Source organism: Eleutherodactylus coqui, chromosome 7, assembly GCF_035609145.1.
Source record: "Eleutherodactylus coqui strain aEleCoq1 chromosome 7, aEleCoq1.hap1, whole genome shotgun sequence".
In the NCBI taxonomy this organism is placed as follows: Eukaryota; Metazoa; Chordata; class Amphibia; order Anura; family Eleutherodactylidae; genus Eleutherodactylus; species Eleutherodactylus coqui.
In genome coordinates, this window is record NC_089843.1 from 158,408,643 (window position 1) to 158,429,330 (window position 20,688).

The window sequence follows — 20,688 nt, forward strand, 5'->3', positions numbered from 1 at the left end:
TAAACATGATTACTAAAACAGAACCTTGATACATTACAGCTCCGTAGGTACTTTACACTGTGTGCCATTGTACAGTGCCTGCATAAAACACTATTTTCATCCCTGGAAGCAATCATTCATCTTCAAATGAATCAATTGAAATAAGGGCATTACCTGATTTAGGCCTTATCTATGGTAAATGCAGGAGCTGGATTCATATTTGATAAAAGTGACACATGGGCTCTTCAAACCACTCCTGGAGGCCCTTTTACATGCAAATGAAGATGCTTGTCCATTAGCACTTTATGCAAATAGATTGCTAAATCTTTCAACCTTTCAGTCATTTGAAAGATTATTTTGCGTGTAAAAGGGTCTTTAGTGGAGAGAGAGCAGGGCTACAGGTAAGAGGCGTAACTATAGAGGATGCAGGGGATGCGGTTGCACCCGGGCCCAGGAGCCTTAGGAGGACCCATAAGGCCTCTCTTCTCCATATAGGGAACCCAGTACTATGAGTAAATCATTATAGTTGGGGGTCCTGTTACAAGTTTTGCATTGGGGCCCAGGAGCTTCAAGTTACGCCTCTGCTACAGGTTATATGTTCTTCAATGTTGTGCTCCGAGTATAACTGCCCTAGCTGAGTGTAGCTTCTTAACAATGGCAGCTACAGTATAAACCCAACCCTGTTATAGACATTATGCCCTATAAAGTGCTGTTCCTGTTCCTTCTTCAGAATTTATAGTACACGTTTATAGTGAAGGTCTTGAAACTTCTAAAGCAGTTTAATATGAGTTTATGTTTCCTTTTGAATCCTTATGCATTATATCTTGATGGTTTTAATTGATAATATAATATAGTAGTTTCTCTCCATTCAGATTGGCATTAAGAGTTGCAACATATAATTTATTTGATACCAACTTAGACAACATTTGTGTTGAAATGTTACATTCTCTCTGCGTCTGCCTATGTTTTCATGCTAGGTACTTGCTAATACCATTCAAAAAATGTACACATAAGTCAGTTGGCTTCTTTTTGGTCCTAGTGTGTTTTTGTGTGCCTTTAACTGAGATTAAAAAATTGGATCGGGAATTCCAATGTTGACCTGAAATGAAGTGAATACAGTCTGGGTAGAGCATAAAATAATAATAATAATCAGCACGCTGGGTGCCATGCCAAAAGACGTTGACCAGCACTTGAAACAACTCAATATCCTTAAAATTAATATCTGTAAGTCACAAAAGGGCACGCTGCTGGGCTCTGCACACATAACATTTATACATAATATTATCCTAGGTTCCTGGGCGGTTCCCGATGCAATGTGAAGACAAACTACCAAAGCTGGGATCTTGTGCTTGTGTTGTACTGCATAATAATAATAACTCTGGAATCTTAGGGAAGTTTTACCTTCTTCTGGATCAACAGGAGTAAAGAATTCCTTTGTTTTTCTTTTGCTCACAGCATTGCCTTTCTTTAGTTGAATATAATGGACATATATCTTTTTTTTCACCCATGCTATGTCCCTATATATACCTAAGTTGTAATAATAAGATTAGATGCCTGAAATCCATCTGTAAATTAGTATTTAGGTGATTACATCATTATCACAGTCATTCTTGCTTACTTTGTTTACATAAGAGTTAACCCTGCTCTTTCCTTTACTGCCCACACTTATTAAGCTATTGAAAATATATTGTGGCTTTCACCTCTTTTCTAACTCCCGCATCTTTGTTTTCCCTAAAGTCGCCACAATACAGTTTCTAAAATTTTAATTCGTAAACTCACAGTTTTCCATTTTTTTAGACAGCCCTGAATTATCTATACTGATTATTCTTTCAAATATGTTCAACCCCATGAGCATACTGCTTTTTTAGTAGCTGTGGTGTTATTAATAATGTATCAATATTATCCAATTGTACATCCGTCGTGCTGCTTGTTTACTGTTCATAGCTTGAAATGATTGTGTTAGCCATAACTTACAGAGCTTCCTGGTTTTATATACTAGTAAAACATTAACATGTACACTAAAAAGTAAGACACTAACACCTACATGTACTAACATAATCGATCCTTTGTTAGCCTTTGTTCATAAGTCTGATTAGGCCTATGGATATCACAATGAGTGAATCTCCCACCTGAGGACATGTATCGGTCAAACATTACATTGACCATTCATTCATGGATCTCCTCTGTATGCTGTATATAGGAGACACCATACCAACTAGTCTCCTGCTCCTTCTCTCCATAGGTCTCTTAGCGAAGATGAACCACCTCATCCTCTACAAGGGTAGATTCATCAGTGAATTGGGCCTAATGCACACAGCCTAATAGCTCAATGTACATGTTGCAGAATTCCACCGCGGAATTCGGCAGCGGGTAATTACCCACAGCATGTCCTATTTGCCACCGGAATACGCACGGACGGCTTCCATTGTAGCACAACGGAAGTATAGCATGAATACGTGCCCCGCCCACCACCGGCTGCATCAAATGCCGCTGCCGCCATGTCAAGTGACACCGCCGGCGCGTTATGCGCTGTACTGCGCATGCGTGCCGATGCAGTATGCGGGACTTCGCGCAGCGAATCCGGAGGTAAGTATGGGGTCTTTGGGGGGATACCGTGATGGTTTCCGCTGTGGTATTCTGCTTGCGGAGCCCATCACGGCCGTGCACACGGGCGTAAACTCTGCGGTGGGATTTCCCGCAGAATTTCCGCCTATGCCCACCTGCACAGGATTGCATTGCAAAACGCAATCCTATGCAGACTGCCGCGATTTGTCCGCGAGAAAATACACGTGGAAAATAAATCACGACATGCTCTATTTCTGTGTGGGTCTCGCAGAGGCTCGCACAGAAATGTCCCTTCTGGTGCCACGGCTCTTCTCTGCGCATGCGCCGGCGCGCTAGCAGCCGGCACATCACAGAGCCGAAGCCGCGGAAAAAGGTGAAACCCGCACTGGTCCCTGCAGGGGCATGGGTTGGGTCCCGCTGCGAGATTTCTGGCAGGGGATCCAACCCGGCCGTGTGCAGGTGGCCTATGAGTGTGATCAGTTAAGCAATTGTGAGGGGGGGAGAGGGGCCTGATAGGTGGAGAAAGAGGCATTTTTCTCTAATAAGTTATATTGCAAAGTTTCTTATCTTTATTTGTACTATTGACTTATGAAAAGTTGTTTATACAACACTTCAAACAATGTTTCTTTCAGCAATCCAGCCTGCCGATAAGTCAAAGTGCACTAATTTCACTTGATGCAGGTCAACATCGCCATCACTGATTCACTGCACTATGCTCTATATCTAAAAATGAATACATATTTTCTAAAACTACAAACTGGGAACTATGTCATGAAGCGAAACCCTTTGTAAGCAACTAAGATGTAACAACTAAAATAATTTTTTTTCTTTCTTTCAGTTTTCACATTCTCTGAAGTGTTTTAGGAAGCGACAGATGTGCTGCAATGGTTACATAAATTATTTGACTGGACTGAAATGAGATACTAAATCCTGTTTGATCTCTGAAACTCTTTACAACAATTAGCCCACGATGAATTATATCATGAAATTTCACAGACATTTTCAAAGAACAATCCTTCTGCTTGCCACTTTTTGCATGGTAAGCATTGTAATCTCTGCCTATTATTTATACACAGGATATAAGCAGGAAAATGACATTACTGACTCTACAATGGAAATAGAATGTGGAGATATTGAATCTCTGCCTTATAAACTGGTAGAACAGAGAACGGGAAAACCAACTCTTTCATTAAAAATGGAGCCTGTTATCTTGGTTTTTATAGAGAGTCAGTATTCTCAACTTGGACAAGACATTATTGGTATTCTTGAATCCATTAGATTTAAGTTCCATGCAGAAATAGCTCCTGGAAAAGGTGACATTCCACCACTTACAGAAAACCATGTTGGAAAATATGCACTTATCATTTATGAAAATTTTTTGAAGTACATGAACATGGACACATGGAATAAGGAACTTCTGGATAAATATTGTCTTCAGTACGGAGTTAACGTTATTGGTTTTCTTAAGAGTACAGAAAACGGCATTCAAAATTTTCATCGTAAGGGCTTCCCATTTATGATCCATAGTAATATGGCAGTCAAAAACTTTTGTATTAATCCCAACACGGCTGTGCTTCACATAACAAAACCTTCCAAAACAGGCAAAAGTCATTTACTTGGAAATGAATGGACTGTCTTTGAAGTTAACAACTCGCTATACCAACCCATTGTTTTCTCCAAAATAAAGATGCCCGTTGGTGCTCCACCACAATTGTCTAAAATGTCCTTATTTGCCACCGTTATTCATGACTTGGGTCTTCATGATGGTATTCAAAGGATCTTCTTTGGCAATAATTTGAACTTTTGGTTACACAAGCTTATTTTTGTGGATGCTTTATCTTTTCTTTCTGAACATAAATTCATGATGTCCCTGGATCGCTTCATTCTCGTGGACATAGATGACATTTTTGTAGGTAAAGAAGGAACTAGAATGAACAGCAATGATGTCAAGGTGAGTCTAAGGACATATTTGTATTTCTTGCATGTGAAAGTAATTCATAAAATATTACATTTTAATTTTCTACTGCAAATAGATGTATATTAACGTCCATTACACAATAGCAGTGAGAAATACTGTATCTGTAGTCATCTGTGCAAGAAGCATTGGGCATGCTGGATTTCAGCATGACCATTCCCTTACTCCCCTGGGAGATAAGCTTAGCTCACTTCCCTATACGTATTGAAATGCACATGTTTACTCAGCTGAGTGTTCTTTTCTATAGGGGAATTGGGGGAGTTAAATTACAATCTTCAACTCAACATACAGGACATTTTAAAAGGCATAGCTATCAAACCTGTAAGTGAGTTAGATTAGGTCTATAGAGGATATATTCTGTTCATGCAACACTGTCAGAGCAAGCTGTCTACATTTATTTGCCATTAATGTGGGATATAGTCTCTGCGATGTAACTGACGCAAGTAGAAATCAGGAAATTCTGCTTTCTGCATTCTCAGCTGAACACTGTGTCCATGACAAGTCTAGATTTACTTCTAGTGTTTAAAGTTAAGACTCAGTTCACATATTTGTTTGCTCTTTGCCTTATGATATCCATCATAAATTATTAAATAGTGTTCTATGCTGCGCTATTTTTTTGGAAAATGACCAACACTGGATGGAACCTATTAAAGTTAACAGGTTCTGTCTGGCATGCTGTTTTCTTTTGTTCTTCTGTTCCATGACAGAACTAAAGAATGAAAACATAACAGAAATGTGAACAGAGCCTTAAAAGGTAAAACAATTTTCAATAGGCTTACATTTGGAATATGATCTGGCTACCCTTCAGCTGTTCATTATTTGGTTTCCTCAGTCGCAATGCATTGGAAAACAGTTAATTTCACTGCTGTGAAAATAAGGCCTTATGTCCACGGTATGCGCAGATTCTGTTCAGGGAATCCTGCACGGAATCCGCCCATGCCCACAGCCATGCCCACTTACCTGATTACAGCAGCATCTGCATGGATCCCTCCACTTCCAGGTTCCAGGTTCGCAGTGTCAGCTGTAGGTGTGCCGCGGATTGGACAGCTTCCATTGACTTCAATGGCAGCCGTTGCTGTGAGATCCGCAGAAAAATAGAGCATGCTGTGATTTGTTTTCCAGATCAAGAGGTCTGCAAATCAAATCTGTATGCTTTTAATCAATTTGCGGAGGCCCATGTTTTCTATGGGTGACTTGATTTCTGGATCTTCCACGCGGGTGTCCCGTGCGGATTCCGTAAATCAAATTTGCCCGTGGACATTGGGCCTAAGTCAGTGATTAGAATTTTCTTCTTTCATGATATTGTACATTATTTTATTCTATTTGATATTATATATTATTATATGCTATTATGTTCTAGTTTTCTCCTTTGTGTATTATTATGTTCAACTATATATATGTATAGTTTTAGATGACATCATATTCTATTAAAACATAATAGTTCTGTTGTTTTTTTAACCTTTTGTTAGCATGGGTTCTGTATAGTTTGTGAAAACAATATTTTCTAAACATTTCCTAGACAAATAACTTGTCAAATTGTATTACTTTCCTTCATATCTGTCTAATGACCTTCCTCGTTAATGTTTGTAGTTAGAAACTTTTTCTGCAGTTTTTTTGTGTTATTCTCAGGCTGTAGTCTAAATCAATTTAACGTCAAAGAAAAATTGTTATTCCCGCTGAAAAACAAAAGATTCATATTCCTCAAAGTAACAGAACAAAATTCTAGTAATTGTAGCTTTGTGATATTTTTGTCATACTTTCAAAAAGAATGAGAAGTTCAGAAAAATGTGTTGTCAATAAAAATTCTGCTATAAACTGTGGAGAAAGTGAAAAAAGGGCAGAGGTAATAAAGTTGCTCTAGGATCCATGATCAACACTTAGATTCAAAGACAAAAGCCTATTTCCAGGCATACTATGCAAAGATTCATGTCCATAGCAATAGACATTGCAAGTAAATCAGGAGACATTTAGTGTCTTGCAAAAATATTTACCCCCTTGGTGTTTTTTCCTGTTTTGTTGCACTAAAGCTTGAAATGAAAATGGATTTGACTAATACAGCTTTGAAGGTGCAGGTTTTTTTTTAATGTGGCTCAAATAATAAAAGATAAAAACAAAAAACTGAAAGTCAATACTGTGTGTGATACTTTTGCTGCAATTCCAGATGCAAGACTCTTGGGGCGTATGTCTCACTTAGCTTAGCATGTTTAAAGACTGGGATTTTCATCATTCTTCCTGGCAAAGCTGGTCCAACCCCTTCAAGTTAGATGGGTTGTGTTGGTGTACAGCAGTCTACAAGCCATTTCACAAATTCTCAATTGGATTGAAGTCTTGGCTTTGTCTAGGCCTTTCTAAAGCCCCATTTAGACACATAGATAATCGCTCAAAATCCGTTATAACGATAAAAGTGAGCGATCGTTTTGCTTTTAAAGACGGACGTTTTTTCCTAACGAAAATCGTCGGAAAATGTCGGGCTTTTCAGTCATTGCATTATCGTTGTGTAATAGAAACATAGTGTTTTCCATGGTAGCCAAAAAGTAGCCAAAAAGCTCAATCTTAGTCTTATCTAACCAGAGAACCTTGCTCTATATGTTTGGGGAGTCTTCCAATTGCTATTAGGAAAACTCCAAATGTTTTTCTAATGTTTTTATTTAGGCAATGTCTTTTTTGGCGACTCTTTCATAAAGCCCCACTCTGTGTAGTGTATGGCTTATACATGTCCTACAGACAGATGTTTTCATTGTCTCTGAGAATCTTTATAGCTATTTCAGAGTTATCATTGATGTCTGTGTAGTGTTTGCATTGAAAATTCCCCTAAAATTGCTGAACGACTGAACGATGTGATTTTGACCAAACGAAAAGCAAATGGCCGAACGATGGAGTTTAAGTGGACTGAAAGACAAACAATGAACGAATCTTTAACGAAAACTGCGTGAAGGGGGCAGATAGACACAACGATTATCACCTAAACAATGGCTTTTGAGCGAATTTCGAGCGATAATAGTTCTGTCTAAATGGGCCTTAATACATTTCTATACTTTCTCTTAAGCCACTCCAGTGTAGCTTTAGCATCATGTTTGGGGTCATTATCCTACTGGGAGCCTAGTTTCAAATTTCTTTCGGACTATAACAGGTTTTCCCTCAGAAATTGCCCTGTTTTTTCTGCCATCCACCTTTCCTTCATCCCGGGCCAGTTTTCCATGTCCCTGCAGATGAAAAATATCCCCACAGCATGATACTAATGGGTAATAATTTTTATATATATATAGTGCCAACATATTCCGCAGTGCTTACAAGACAGGGGGAATGAAAACAAGACCACGTTTACATGAGATAATCAATTGATGGAAACAGTAGGGGTGAGGATCCTGCTCCAACGAGCTTACATGCTACAAATAGTGGGGTGATACAGAAGGCAAAGGGGCTGGAGATGGGCATGGTATGGTTAGGTGGAGAGTGAGGGATGCTATACACACAGACAATGGTCATGATTTCATCACTGTGTTTCACTGTGGGAATGGTGTTCTTGGGGTGATTTGAAGTTTTGCATTTGTGCCACATGTAGTGTTTCCTATAATAGCTAAAAAGTTCAATCTTAGTCTTATCTAACCAGAGAACCTTGCTCTATATATTTGCGGAGTCTTCCAAATGATATTAGGAGAACTCTGGATGTTTTTTCTAATGTTTTTATTTAAGCAATGTCTTTTTTGGCGACTCTTTCATAAAGCCCCACTCTGTGTAGTGCACGGCTTATAAATATCCTACAGACAGATATTTTATTGTCACTGTGAATCTTTGTAGTTATTTCAGAGTTATCATTGATGTTTTTGTTGAACTTCTGATTAATGCCCTCCTTGCACAGTCAATAAGTTTTGGTGGGCAGCTTTCCCTTGTGAAGTTTGTAGTTGGGCCTTTCCTTATTATACTGACATTATGTGACAGATCATGTGATATTGCATCCTGGGTGCATTAAAAAATCATTTTCTTCCTCCATTATACAACATTTCAACTGTGTCAATCATCCTCAAGCACATACTTGAGAAAACTGACACAGTCAAAATGTTGCACAATGGAGGAATAAAGATGATTTTTTTATGCACCCAGGATGCATTCTTTGGAAGCTCTTCTGGACTATTTTCTTAATTGTGGGTTCCAGGTTGTATTGGCTGGCATCTTTCCCCATAAACATTCACAAAGAAGTTCTGCTTGCTGCTTTTTTTGCTTTAGATCATGTGACACTGATTGCACAGAGAAGAACCTTATTCAGCTAATTATGTGACATCTGAAGTAATTTTTTCATCCACACCTTATTTAAGAGTTTCATAGCAAAGGAGATGAAAACATGCGCATTCACAACTATTCATTTTTCTGTTATTTTTTAAAATGCATTTTTATTTCATCCACTGAAAAAAAATCTTTTTTTTAGACTATTTTGTCAGATCTATTACATGTAAATCTAAGTTAAAATCAATTCTAGTTTCAAGCCTCACAAAGCACTATAAAAAAAATTATATATATATATATATATATATATATATATATATATACATATACACCATTACATCACTATATATTTGGCTACTTTTTCATGCATGTTCAAAATTAATGCAACTGAAGGGTTATAAAAGTGGCTATGCATAATAAATATGCATCAATGTTCATCATGTTTTTAATATCAGTATTCTGCTAATGGCAATATACATCGAACTGTCTGAAATTACACAGAACAGCATATGCATTCAGCTGCTATCACCCTATGGCATACTGCCTACAAAACTGCATATTCTATAATAATTTTTATATTAAAGCCATTTTGTAACAGGTTATATACATTTATTGGAAATGGTAGAAGAGACACAGTACTTGATTTTGGTTTTTAATATTTAGTAGGCCCCCATTTAGCCTTTGTGACAACATTATATTGACGGGTCATTGAGAAAATAGTGCTTGGAGGTACTCTGGATTTAATTTGTGATGTCACATATGAATGAATGCTTCTTGAAGTTGCCTTAATGTGAATGGTTTCTTCTGCATAACAGTGGTGCCCAACTTTATATAGGGTTAAGGTTTTGGCTGTTTCCATGCCAAGCTAGAACCTCAATAGGGTTTTTCATTAGGCAATTTTTCACCTGTCAGAGAAATACTGTATTAGGCCTTAGTCAGACGGGCGTTTTTTTGCGCGATTTGAATTCATGAATGGGTGTGAGTGAGAGCTGCCTCTGATTGGTCAGGCTGTGACCAATCAGAGGCAGCTCATTCAGCAGGCGGGGATTTTAAATCCTCGGCTGCTGAATACTACAGAGAGCAGTTCAGAGAACTGCCGCCGGCCGCGGCTGAACTCCGTCTGCCGGGACCGGGTGAGTATATATATTTTTTTAATTTTTACACATTTCTGGATGAATTGCAGGGAAGGGCTTATATATATAACCCCTTCCCGAAAATTCATCCCGCGATCGCCCGCAGCGCATTGCTTTCAATGAAGCCAGCTGTATTGCCGGCTCCATTAAATTCAATGCGCTGGACAGCTCCGGCCCGTTTCTATTGAAACGCGGCTAGGAGCAGTATTTTCGGGCGTTTTTCGGCTCCGGTCACGTGATTTGCGGATGCGCATCCGTCATGCGATCCGCAAATCGCGGGAAAAAAATGCCCGTGTGACTAAGGCCTTAGGCCTCGTTCACACGAGCATGTGTTCTGTGCGCGCATAATGCACGCTTCAAAAAGAACCAATGGGTTCCTACAGAAGCGTTCATTCGCACTGAATTTGAAGAGCAAAACAGTTCGCACCTAATAAAGATAGGATATGGTCAGCACCGTTGGTGTGCATTTGGCAGGAGTTTCCATTGACTCCTATTGGAGCAGGAGTTAATGGAAACTCCTGTGCTGCCAATAGGTTCCCCACTGATTACAACAGGACATTTAAAAGCTGCTTTTGGCCAGAAGCACATTTTAAATGTTCCGATGTTATCTCCTTAGTCCCCGTGGGAATCAGGGGACTCCCCAAGGGTTCCGTTAATGCCCATGGGGAGTACCCTCATCACCGAACACTGTGACAACACTGTCATAGTGTTCAGTGATGATGGGACTCCTCTTGGGGATGAAAGAATCCTCTGAGGCAGTGGGCCGCGATGCTGGCCCATTGCTTTCAATAGGGCCAGCGCTGCCACCCCATTGAAGGCAATGGGATGAAGGCAACTTCTGCAGCTAGGGCTTGAAATATAAGCCCTACTCTGAAAATCATTCCTAGCTGTAGAAAAAAATTTTTTAACTCACCTAGAAGCGCTGTCCGGCTCTTCTCGCTGGTCCCCAGCAGTCTTCTTCTGTCTGAGTGCTGTGACCAATCAGAGCCAGCGCCCAGCTGTCATTCACAGCGCTCAGCCAATCAGCACTTTCAGGAGGCTGTGACTGCTGGGCTAGGGGATGAGGAGGGTCTTTTATGACTACTAGGCCAGGTATAGGTGATTACTGAATGAATGGATGAGACACAGTTAAGGGACTGCGAGAAGGGGTCATTTCTGTGAGTATTGAGGAAAGCATTGCTGTGACTATTGAGGGAATGAGATGGGTATGTAATGTAGAACATGGAAAAGGCACCAGTGCAAGCCATGAATTATTGGGTGTATAAGGGGAGGAAGAACCCTGCCTAGGTTTGGAAGCTCGCTATAACCTCATGTATTTTTGTTAGCCATTAAAAGGTATCTTGTCTACAAGATTAGTTGGTTACTCTTAGGGCTCCTTTGCACTGGTGAGGTAATCACACGTTTTCAGTGTGATGCGAGAGTGTGAGCTCTCGCAAGAAAGTCCCACGCATGTTGTTCTATGACAACCTTTCCACTAGCGATGTTTAAGGGCAAGCTGCGATACGATGATTAAAAATCGCAGCAGGGGGATTATTTCAGAGCGGTGGGGGAAGAGCGGTGAGTTGCAGGGGTGAGCAGGGGGGAGAGAGTGAGAGAGAGATCTCCCCACCGTTCCTCCCCGTTCTCCTCCGTCGCTCCCTGCCCCCCCGCCGGCACCCGAATCTTTTGAGACGAGCAGGCAGGTACTCGCATAAGGCACTACTCCCTCGAGTAGTTTGCCTTACAGAGTACGCTCGCTCCTCTCTAGTAAGCACCCTTACTGAGAACAATCACATAAGGGTAAGAAGGAAACAACTGTTGTGTCATAGTGACCTGTTAAGTATTTATAGACACCATTAAGACTACATTGACAATCAGGGCTCAGTCACACAGGCGCATTGGCGCCGGTGTACGGGTGCCGATGCGCCCGTGACTGAGCCCTTATGCTGAAAGTAATTATTATTTTAGCAAAATGAAGTTAAATGAATGTCATGTAAATGCACATTTGCTTCATTGTGAGTAGTAATATAACCAGAGGTGCTGAGTGTTAGAACATCACATAGATTGCACATACGGTAATATAAGGGTAGGTTAAAAGATCCATGTGGTCCTTTTCCGCTGTCGGTATTTGTTTCTGTGTTTCCTTTTTACATTTTGATATATTGTTGAACAGCGTTTAAAATTAACTGTACTACGTTGCTCACTAAAAATCTTGTACACCTCCATCACTCTCTGTTTGTACCGTACTGCTAGAAAGAAAAGAATCAGGGCAACTCCCATTCAGCATAGTAGTCATGACTTCAAACCAGTGAAGCATCAACTAATATTCAATTAATTGTATATTAGCATTCTGCTAACAAGACTCTAATCACTCTATAATGTATTTTTTACAGACCTTTGCATGAAAACAAATTATGATTGACATTTATTACCAAATAATGAAGACTGGGGCAATCAAGTACATTTTTAAAAAATGTATTATCAGATGTAAATAGAAAATGATATGCCTTAATGAAGCAGTTAGACACAAGACACAGTCAAGAACAATGGGAGTGTTCAAGTGCATGGCAAGTCTATTTTAATGTACAAGATATAACACAGCGTTCATAGAAGAACTGATTATAAAAGAAGAGAATAGAAACAATTTTTGCCTTGTCAATTGTCCTTGCTCTATGAGGCCTCGGTCAGACGAGCGTTTTTTTTGCGCACAAATAGCCACGCAAAAAGATTGCCAATCTGACGTATGGAAAAATCGAGTGAACAAAGCTAAAGCATGATCTACATTTGTGCATAATTTACTTGATCACATAATCTGTGGTGCATGCTACATGTTAATCCAGCTCCTCTAGGAGTCAACGGGAACTCCTGCGCAAAATGCACTAAAGATAGGTCAGGTCCTACCTTTCCTCGTAGCACGGACCTTAGATGCGTGCGTTATAGCCACGCATGTCCTATCATTTGCAGGGGCAAGTATTTTGCGTGTCTTTAAATGGTTCTGTGAGAACTTCAATAGGAAACAATTGATTCTAATAGACGTGTTCTTTTTGCACGACTATTTGTGCGCAAAAAAACACTCATCAGACCTAGGCTTGAAGATGTGTTCTATCTATTTAAAAAAAAAACTTGTATTGACTGTATGTGCATCACAATACTTCTGATTGACAGCTCAGAGTACCTCCCCTTCCATATATACACAACACTCACAGGTTAAAATGTTTAAAGTCCACTACATGTATATCATGAAAGAATATATACATTTAATTTAAGCAATCTATGGTATATGGTGCAGGCTACAAATTCATTCATCACTTTTGTTAGCCGAAGGTTAAAAGCTTATTAAAATGTCAATTCATATACTATATGAATATATATATTTATATTTCATATATATATTTCCAACCAAGTACAAACGAACAGTAGAACAAAAGCCAATGGAGAACATTGGACATGGAGGGCTGGCCATGGTCTCTTCCAAGACACTATTTTTAATTAACATTTAATAATTTGGTTTGAAGGTCATAAAAGGGATTGGCCACATTATCATTATTTTAAGAAATGTGTTGGGAACAGCACTATAAGCCACTCACTAATATATTTCTATCAACACAAAGGCAATAATTTCCCCCTCTTAGGCCTTAGTCAGACGGGCGTTTTTTGCCGCGATTTGCGCATGCGCATGCGTCCGGCGATTTTATAAAACCATTGCTTTGCAATGGTATCGGACACATGAGCGCTTTTTATGCGCTCGTCCGATAAATTATAGAACAGAAATCGCAGATCGCACCTATCTGCGATCTGCGATTCCTTTTCTCTTCTCTATATGCGCTCAATGGGGCCGGCGGCAGCATCGCCGACCCCATTGAGAACATATAGAAGACAAATCATTCTTCTCTGCCACAGCTGTAACAGCTGTGGCAGAGAAGAACGATGTTTGCCCATTGAATTCAATGGAGCCGGCAATACAGCCGACTCCATTGAAAGCAATGGGCTGCCGGCGTGCGCGGGATGAATTGTCGGGAAGGGCTTAAATATATAAGCCCTTCCCTGCAATTCATCCAGAAAAGTGTTAAAATAAAAAATATATATATACTCACCTGCTCCCAGCAGCCGGAGTTCCGTGCGGCCGGCCTGCAGTGGGTGTGAAGGGGGTGTGAGTCAGACCTGCCCCCTGATTGGCTCAGCGCATTGGAAACTAGAGAATGTGTAGAACTATGTACTGTATTCTCCATTGGAGGTCACTGATGGACATGTTTGGTCACGTGTCCCTCCAACAGCAGTTTAAGTGGATTGTAAGTGATTTCCATGATCTGGCAAGGAATGCATCACTGCAAGAAAGATACGGAAAGTTTTTGGTGTGGTTTGGGACATCTGAAATTGGTGTAGTCTGCAATGAAATTTCAGGTTTCAGAACAAGCAAAATGAAAACAATGTAGCTAGTATCTGTTGGCTTTGGGGCACTTTCTCCTTATATAATATATGTTTCCTACCTCTCTACACCCCAAAGACAAAGTGGGATGAATGTAAATGTAATTTTTCAATGTGAAAGTGCACTAGGTAACAGCATATAAACTATAAACTTGGTTGATATTAACATCATTTAGTTGTGGAAAGGGTGCAGAGATATCAGTTGTGCCTGTTCAGAGACAACCTCCGTTTTCCATTTTGTCTTTTATAGTATTTTGGAAACGCATACTACGTGAAGTCTAGAGATAGCACCCTTGTCTTTAAGATTTTGTATACATTGATTTTCACCCATACTCCATAAAGTGATATCCTATGAAATAGTAAAGCTCTGAAAGATGAAATATTAGTACACTGATGCATTCTCACTCTGTAGAAAAGAAAACATTCAGTATGATAATACTGTATGTGCCTCTTACAACTCAATGATAAACCTTTCCAATAACTATTGTAATAGTATAATAAAATAGTAGTTGATTAATAGACGTACTTGATATTTGATCAGGAATTCACAAATGATTGTTGGACCAACATTTCTGCAATAACGGGTTTCCTATAGAAGACTTGAGTCCAGAAGCGTAACTTGAAGCTTCTAGGCCCCAATGCAAAACCTGTAACAGGGCCTCCAACTATAATGCTTTATTCATACGGTAGTACTAGGCACCCTATATAGAGAACAGAAGCCTTATGGGCCCTTTAAGTTTCTTGGGCCCGGGTGCAACTGCACCCTCTGCATCCCCTTTAGTAACGCCAGTGCTTGAGTCTAAGATTGCTACATTTTTGTTGTGGTGGCAAACCAAACAATTTTATGCTACATTTAATATGATTCTATATGTCAGGATACTGTACATGAATCATTTCTTTATTAAGACTTTCTCTACACTTTCTTATGTCTGATTCCATTATATTTTTAACCAAATAGTTTGGAAATGAATTCTGAACAGATCTCACTAATTACAAGGGGAATGTATCTTGTTCCAAAATGTCTTCAAACACCAGGGCAGTCACCAGAAAACAGGAAAAAAATCTGTTCGCCTATCCATTTTTTTTATCTTAGAAGTCAATGTGATCACTGATGCAATACATAGAAATAACAAATGTACAAGTTTGAATTCATTATTGTTTTTTTCCATGTTTCCCATTAATTTCAGTGTAAGAAAGGGTAAATGAAAAAATTGATGTTAACACGTTGAGTTCAGTGCTAAAAAAATTGATATTTTTCAGATTTTTTACGTTAAATTCAATGTAACCTTAAATTAAATAACTGATGTGATGGATAACAATGATGACACCACTCTGATGGTAGAAGCATACAAAGATCTAAATTCAGTTCAGAAGGAATGTGAGGAGGGGGTGTTCTGGGGCTTTCAGCCATTATTCTGATGCTAAAATGTGGTTATATTTGAGTCATGTTTAACTGTCTTCATAAAAGTTTGCAGCATTTTCTACTCTAAAAAGCTATTAGCTCCTCAGTGCCAGGTGACACTAGTAGTTGTATATCATAGGAAGGTTTTCTAAAGGCCATCATTTTCCAATGCTATTGTAACCTGTTTGGTATTATGTGCAAAATTACCTATTGGAAGGCAGCATTCCTTCAAGCCAAAGTCAGACTTTTTATACACTGTAGAGGTTTTATTCCATTTCCCTTATTTGCATATTACCTAGAGGAGCGTGCATGGCCATTTGAGTCTCCTCAATCACCATCTAGGTGCTCTCCCTAAGGAGAAAAGAGTGCAAGATTAGTAATTAGTAAACTGTGTATTTTATTATTGAATTATAGGTGAAAGAAATGCACTTACTAAGGGTGCATTCACACGAACGTATATCGGCTCGGTTTTCACGCCGAGCCGATATACGTTGTCCTCGTGTGCAGAGGGGGGAGGATGGAAGAGCCAGGGCCAGGAACTGTGCTCCCGCCCCCTCTCTGCCTCCTCTCCGCCCCTCTGCATTATTTGCAATGGGGAGAGGCGGGATGGGGGCGGGGCTAATTCCCGGACATTAGCCCCGCCCCCGTCCTGCCTCCTCTCATTGCAAATAGTGCAGAGGGGCGTTCGTGTGAATGCACCCTTATACTTATAAAACACAGCAAAAGAGTGCAGGTCTACTGAACATGCAGACCTAGACCAATTGCTTACTAAGACGTGAACTCATGGGAGACCACATTGATCAGACACAGAAAGCCAGGGAATTTACAAAAATAGTCAGTCAATATGCTGAAATCAAGTGTGCAACATTTGTTGAGCATTTGATTCCACCATATTGACCGACTGTGTATTTCAAACTTTGCATGTTATTTTTATTCTTAGCTGCTATATCTGTATTTATTAGTGTCTTTGAGCATACACTAATATATAATTCTTAAATCCACCTTTGTGAATATCACATTCTTCCAATAAAACGGTACCATTTTAAGGTTGACAGTTGTCAGCATTTTATATATATTTGTCCAACTAGAAAAAAAAAGCTTTTTAGTCAATAAACCAAAACTGTTAATGAGCTGACTTGTGCGCTCTTCGCCTGTTCTATTAGCCTGCCAGTGCACTAAACTTGGCCTGTTCACTCTTTGCTTCCCTCATTAACACCATCTGGGATTTTTTCTACCAACTGATGCTGCTAGCAGGCAGTGACACTGTTCCTCTTCGCTGATGAAGTTTGTTTTCTTGGCACATGCTGTCATGATGTTTGAGGTTTTTACACTAAATAATTTTGCACTTTTGGTGACTGATGAACCTACAATTCTGCACAGATTAATTAGGCTCCTTAGAGCTCTGTTAGTTGTATTACAATTCTGCACAGATTAATTAGCCTCCTTAGAGCTCTGATAGTTATATTAGTTTGGAATGCACATATGTAAGGAATATGGTAACTTTATGGAATTTAAACAGCCAATCAATCTTCATAAGGTTCAAACATGTGCTTCAAATATAGTATTTCCAGGACCACTAATGGGATATTCATGCACACAATTTAGCATTCTCCTGTGTTCCCTGCTGCTACTAATCTTATTACAGATAGGCCCAATCATTACTTGCATCGGCTAATTAAGGCATAATAACTTCACTCTGATTTAAAATTAACTGACCCAAACCTTATTTAACAGAAAAGAGATGGAGCTCAATTGCATCTTTAGTTACTGCACATTGAATTTCTAATCTGCGGAGTGAGATAACCAGCATCAATTTTCATAACTGGCCAACAGTACCAGTAGGAGTACCAGGAACTGGTGCGATGACATATAAGGCTAAACACAAGTTCAAGGCTTTTCACACGCAGCTTTTCTTGTGGTCTTTTCTTTTTTTAATTTTAAGTGGCATGAATTTGATGCGTCTTTTTACAAATGTATTTCAATGTTTTTTTAAATACATCTATTATGCATTTTTAAAATTCCATTAACCCTAAAATTCTCACCAAAAGTACGGAAAAATTTCACAAAAGCCCCCAATATAGTGTGTTCTATATTTCAATACTGGCTTTAAGGTAATAATTGGCTGCAGCATTTAAAAAATAAAAAAAATTAATGCCAGATAAAAAAGAGAAAAATATAACACCACCCTTAGGCCGAAGTCAGACGAGAGTGGTTTACACGCTGCTAAGCAACATGTAAACCACGCTGCTGTCATCCTGAAAAAGATTGCATGACCGGGCTGTCTCTAGCTCCGTGAAACAGCCCGGTTACACATCCGTGGTGCGGGCTGCTTGCTTCCACGACTCCCATAGGAGCCTATGGAAAGCACCCTGCACAGCGCGCACCATGGAGCTGACAGGTGAGTCGGCATTCGCTGTCCATTCTTTTTGAGAAGCTTCTAAAATGGGTCCGTGTGAGCGCTTCCATAGCAACCTATTGGCTGCTATAGCAGAGTGTAAACCACGCTCGTCTGACCAAGCCCTTAAACTCAAAACAGTTGTGGACCCTAAAAACACCTGTGACTCTAAACTGTATTAAAAAAACATTGACCCTAATTTGAGATAAAAATATATAATTTTTGTTTTATTGGAACTTGGGAAATGAGAGGGGGTGAGGCAGGGGCGGAGCTAAGTGCCAGCCCGGCCTGCCTCCTCCCATTGATGGCTGTGGGCAAGGGGTGGGGAGAGGGCGGGAGCTTAGCTATGCCTACATCACGCCCCTTGTCCACAGCCAGCAATGGGAGGAGGCAGGTCGGGATGGCACTTAGCTCTGCCCCTGCCCCACCCCCTATCATTGCAGAGAAGAATGGTGAGACTGCACGGGGGGAGACTGCCAGGCTGCTAAACTCCCTCCCACCTGTGGCCCCTGCCATGGGCTCCCAGAGGAGCCCATGCAGTGGCTGACGTATTCCGGTCCAAAAGATAGTTCCAGGACTATCTTTTGGGCCCGACATAAAAACGGCCGGTGCTATATTGGGCTGGCCGGGCGCTTTTTCATCTCAGGAATACGGCCATGTGATCTGATGCATTGGAATCCAATGTATATTTTTCACGGCCGGTTGATATGCGCTCGTATGAAAGAACCCTAAAGAGAGTCTGTCAGCAGTTGGGTCAGGTTAGAGGAAATTAAACATACCTGTGATGATAGTGTTAGTGGCAGCATCATCGTAATGTTGATCCCAGTGCATGCAGTTCTTACAAGCAACCTAAGGCCTCTTTCACATGGGCACTGTCTGTGCACAGTATAGGCGCGTGAAAAGGCGCGCCTATACTGCACTAAAGATCACATAAATAGGTGAATTCCAGCTATTTGAAGTAGCTTGTTCACATGATCTGAGGTGCGTGTCTTCCAGCTCCCATAGGAGTCTGAGTGTGGCCTAAAGGTATCCCTCTCTCTGAAGTGCTCTCTAGTATCTGCATGGAGCGTTTGCATAATTGGTATGCATCGGGATCAAACTTCTTTTTGACACTGGTGCTGCCAGTAAGAGCATCATCACAGGTATGTTTATAAGGCTCTCCTCTGCCACCACCTAGTGCTGTCAGCAGTTTTAATTCATTAGATTCCCTTTAAAGGCTGACTCTTTGAAGACTATTTTACAGGTACGCATAAAAACTTAAGTAATTTTGTAAACATTTTACTTTACTTTGATTTTAGAGCTACACTAAAAGCGAAAAAAATATTTTGCTGAATCTATTAAATATTCAGGTGGCTTGAAATCTTGCATTTCTAACTGTGTTACTGCCATCTGAGCTTCTGTAAAGCATCGCTTTCTGGTAATAGAAATCCAGCAGATGTTTAAATTTAGCATTCTAGTTGAACAGAAAATAAAATCTTATATAGTTAAAAAGGCTACAAAATAAATACAAACTGAACAAGAATATTTAGTGATTGAAGCATCTCTAAACTGTTGTAGTTATGTTGTGTAAAAATTGAGTTTTTTCCAGAATACTGCTAGAATTAGTCATACATTGTTGGAAATAGCATGGAGCATGCTATAGTACATGTACACCATGTCTTTTCCTTCCCAAAATGATAGAGTTGTCAATTCACTTGCTCATGGAAAACAGTACAATGAATATAGGACCAAGGGTGAGCTTAATATGAGCACAACTCTTCCAAGTGTCATGTCTCTATTCTAAAATTGTTACTTTTTGGGACTGTTCCGGGTCCCCCTCTTTCTGATTTCATGAAATGTGATGGGTGATATTTGCTTTTGGTAGAAAAACAACAGCAGACTGAGTGGATTACCTTATTGGTTGTATGCCTAATAATGTCCTCTGACATAAAACTGGCTATATACCATTAAGGTTGGCTTCTCACTGATTCTAGTGTCGTTTTTATTTTTTTTCCACTCAGCCCGACATTCACTCACAATTGCTTATGTTAGTTTCAGAGCTCTTTAGTAGTCAACTGTCATGTGGGTGTTCTTCCTGCACCATTGTCAATCAATGGTCACCTCTTTAATTATTGAGTTTCTACAAAAAAGTGATCTTGTGATGGTTTACCGCTTTTCAGGTAGTAAAACATGCCAAAATTGATTAAAAATCAATTTAGTGTGAAATATACTAACAAAATCTTCTTGGTTTCTGAACAAAAGGGGGGAGCTACAATCCAGTTACTCCTTTGTGATTTTTTGTACTTAATATTGATCAATTTCACTATGTTTTACAGGAATCTTAATGGATTTTAAAGTCAAAATGCCTATGTTTGTGAAGGTTTACACACTGGTCAGGCATGTAATGGGTAAAGATTACACCTTTTGGGTGCATTCACACAAGCGTGTGTGTACATAGGTGCGCACAAAACCACGCACCCATGTACATGCACAACCACGCATGAATGCAGGTCCGTGCCCATTGCCTTCAATGTAGCCATGGCTGCTGCCAATGGCTCTATTGAAAGCAATGGGATGCCGACAACCCCTGCAGTGATTTTTGGGGAAGGGCTTAAAATAAAAGCCCTTTTCTGAA

At 39.9% G+C, this 20,688-nt stretch overlaps 1 protein-coding gene across 1 annotated transcript in view; it reads left to right on the plus strand.

Annotated features, from left to right (window-relative positions):
• Positions 1-3,514: 3,514 nt before the first annotated feature.
• Positions 3,515-20,688, plus strand: part of LOC136573612 (bifunctional heparan sulfate N-deacetylase/N-sulfotransferase 3-like) — a 261,734-nt gene continuing 244,560 nt past the window's right edge. Inside the window, exon 1 of the mRNA XM_066574885.1 lies at positions 3,515-4,495. Within this exon, the coding sequence (XP_066430982.1) occupies positions 3,515-4,495 (981 nt within the window). The remainder of the gene's footprint in view (positions 4,496-20,688) is intronic.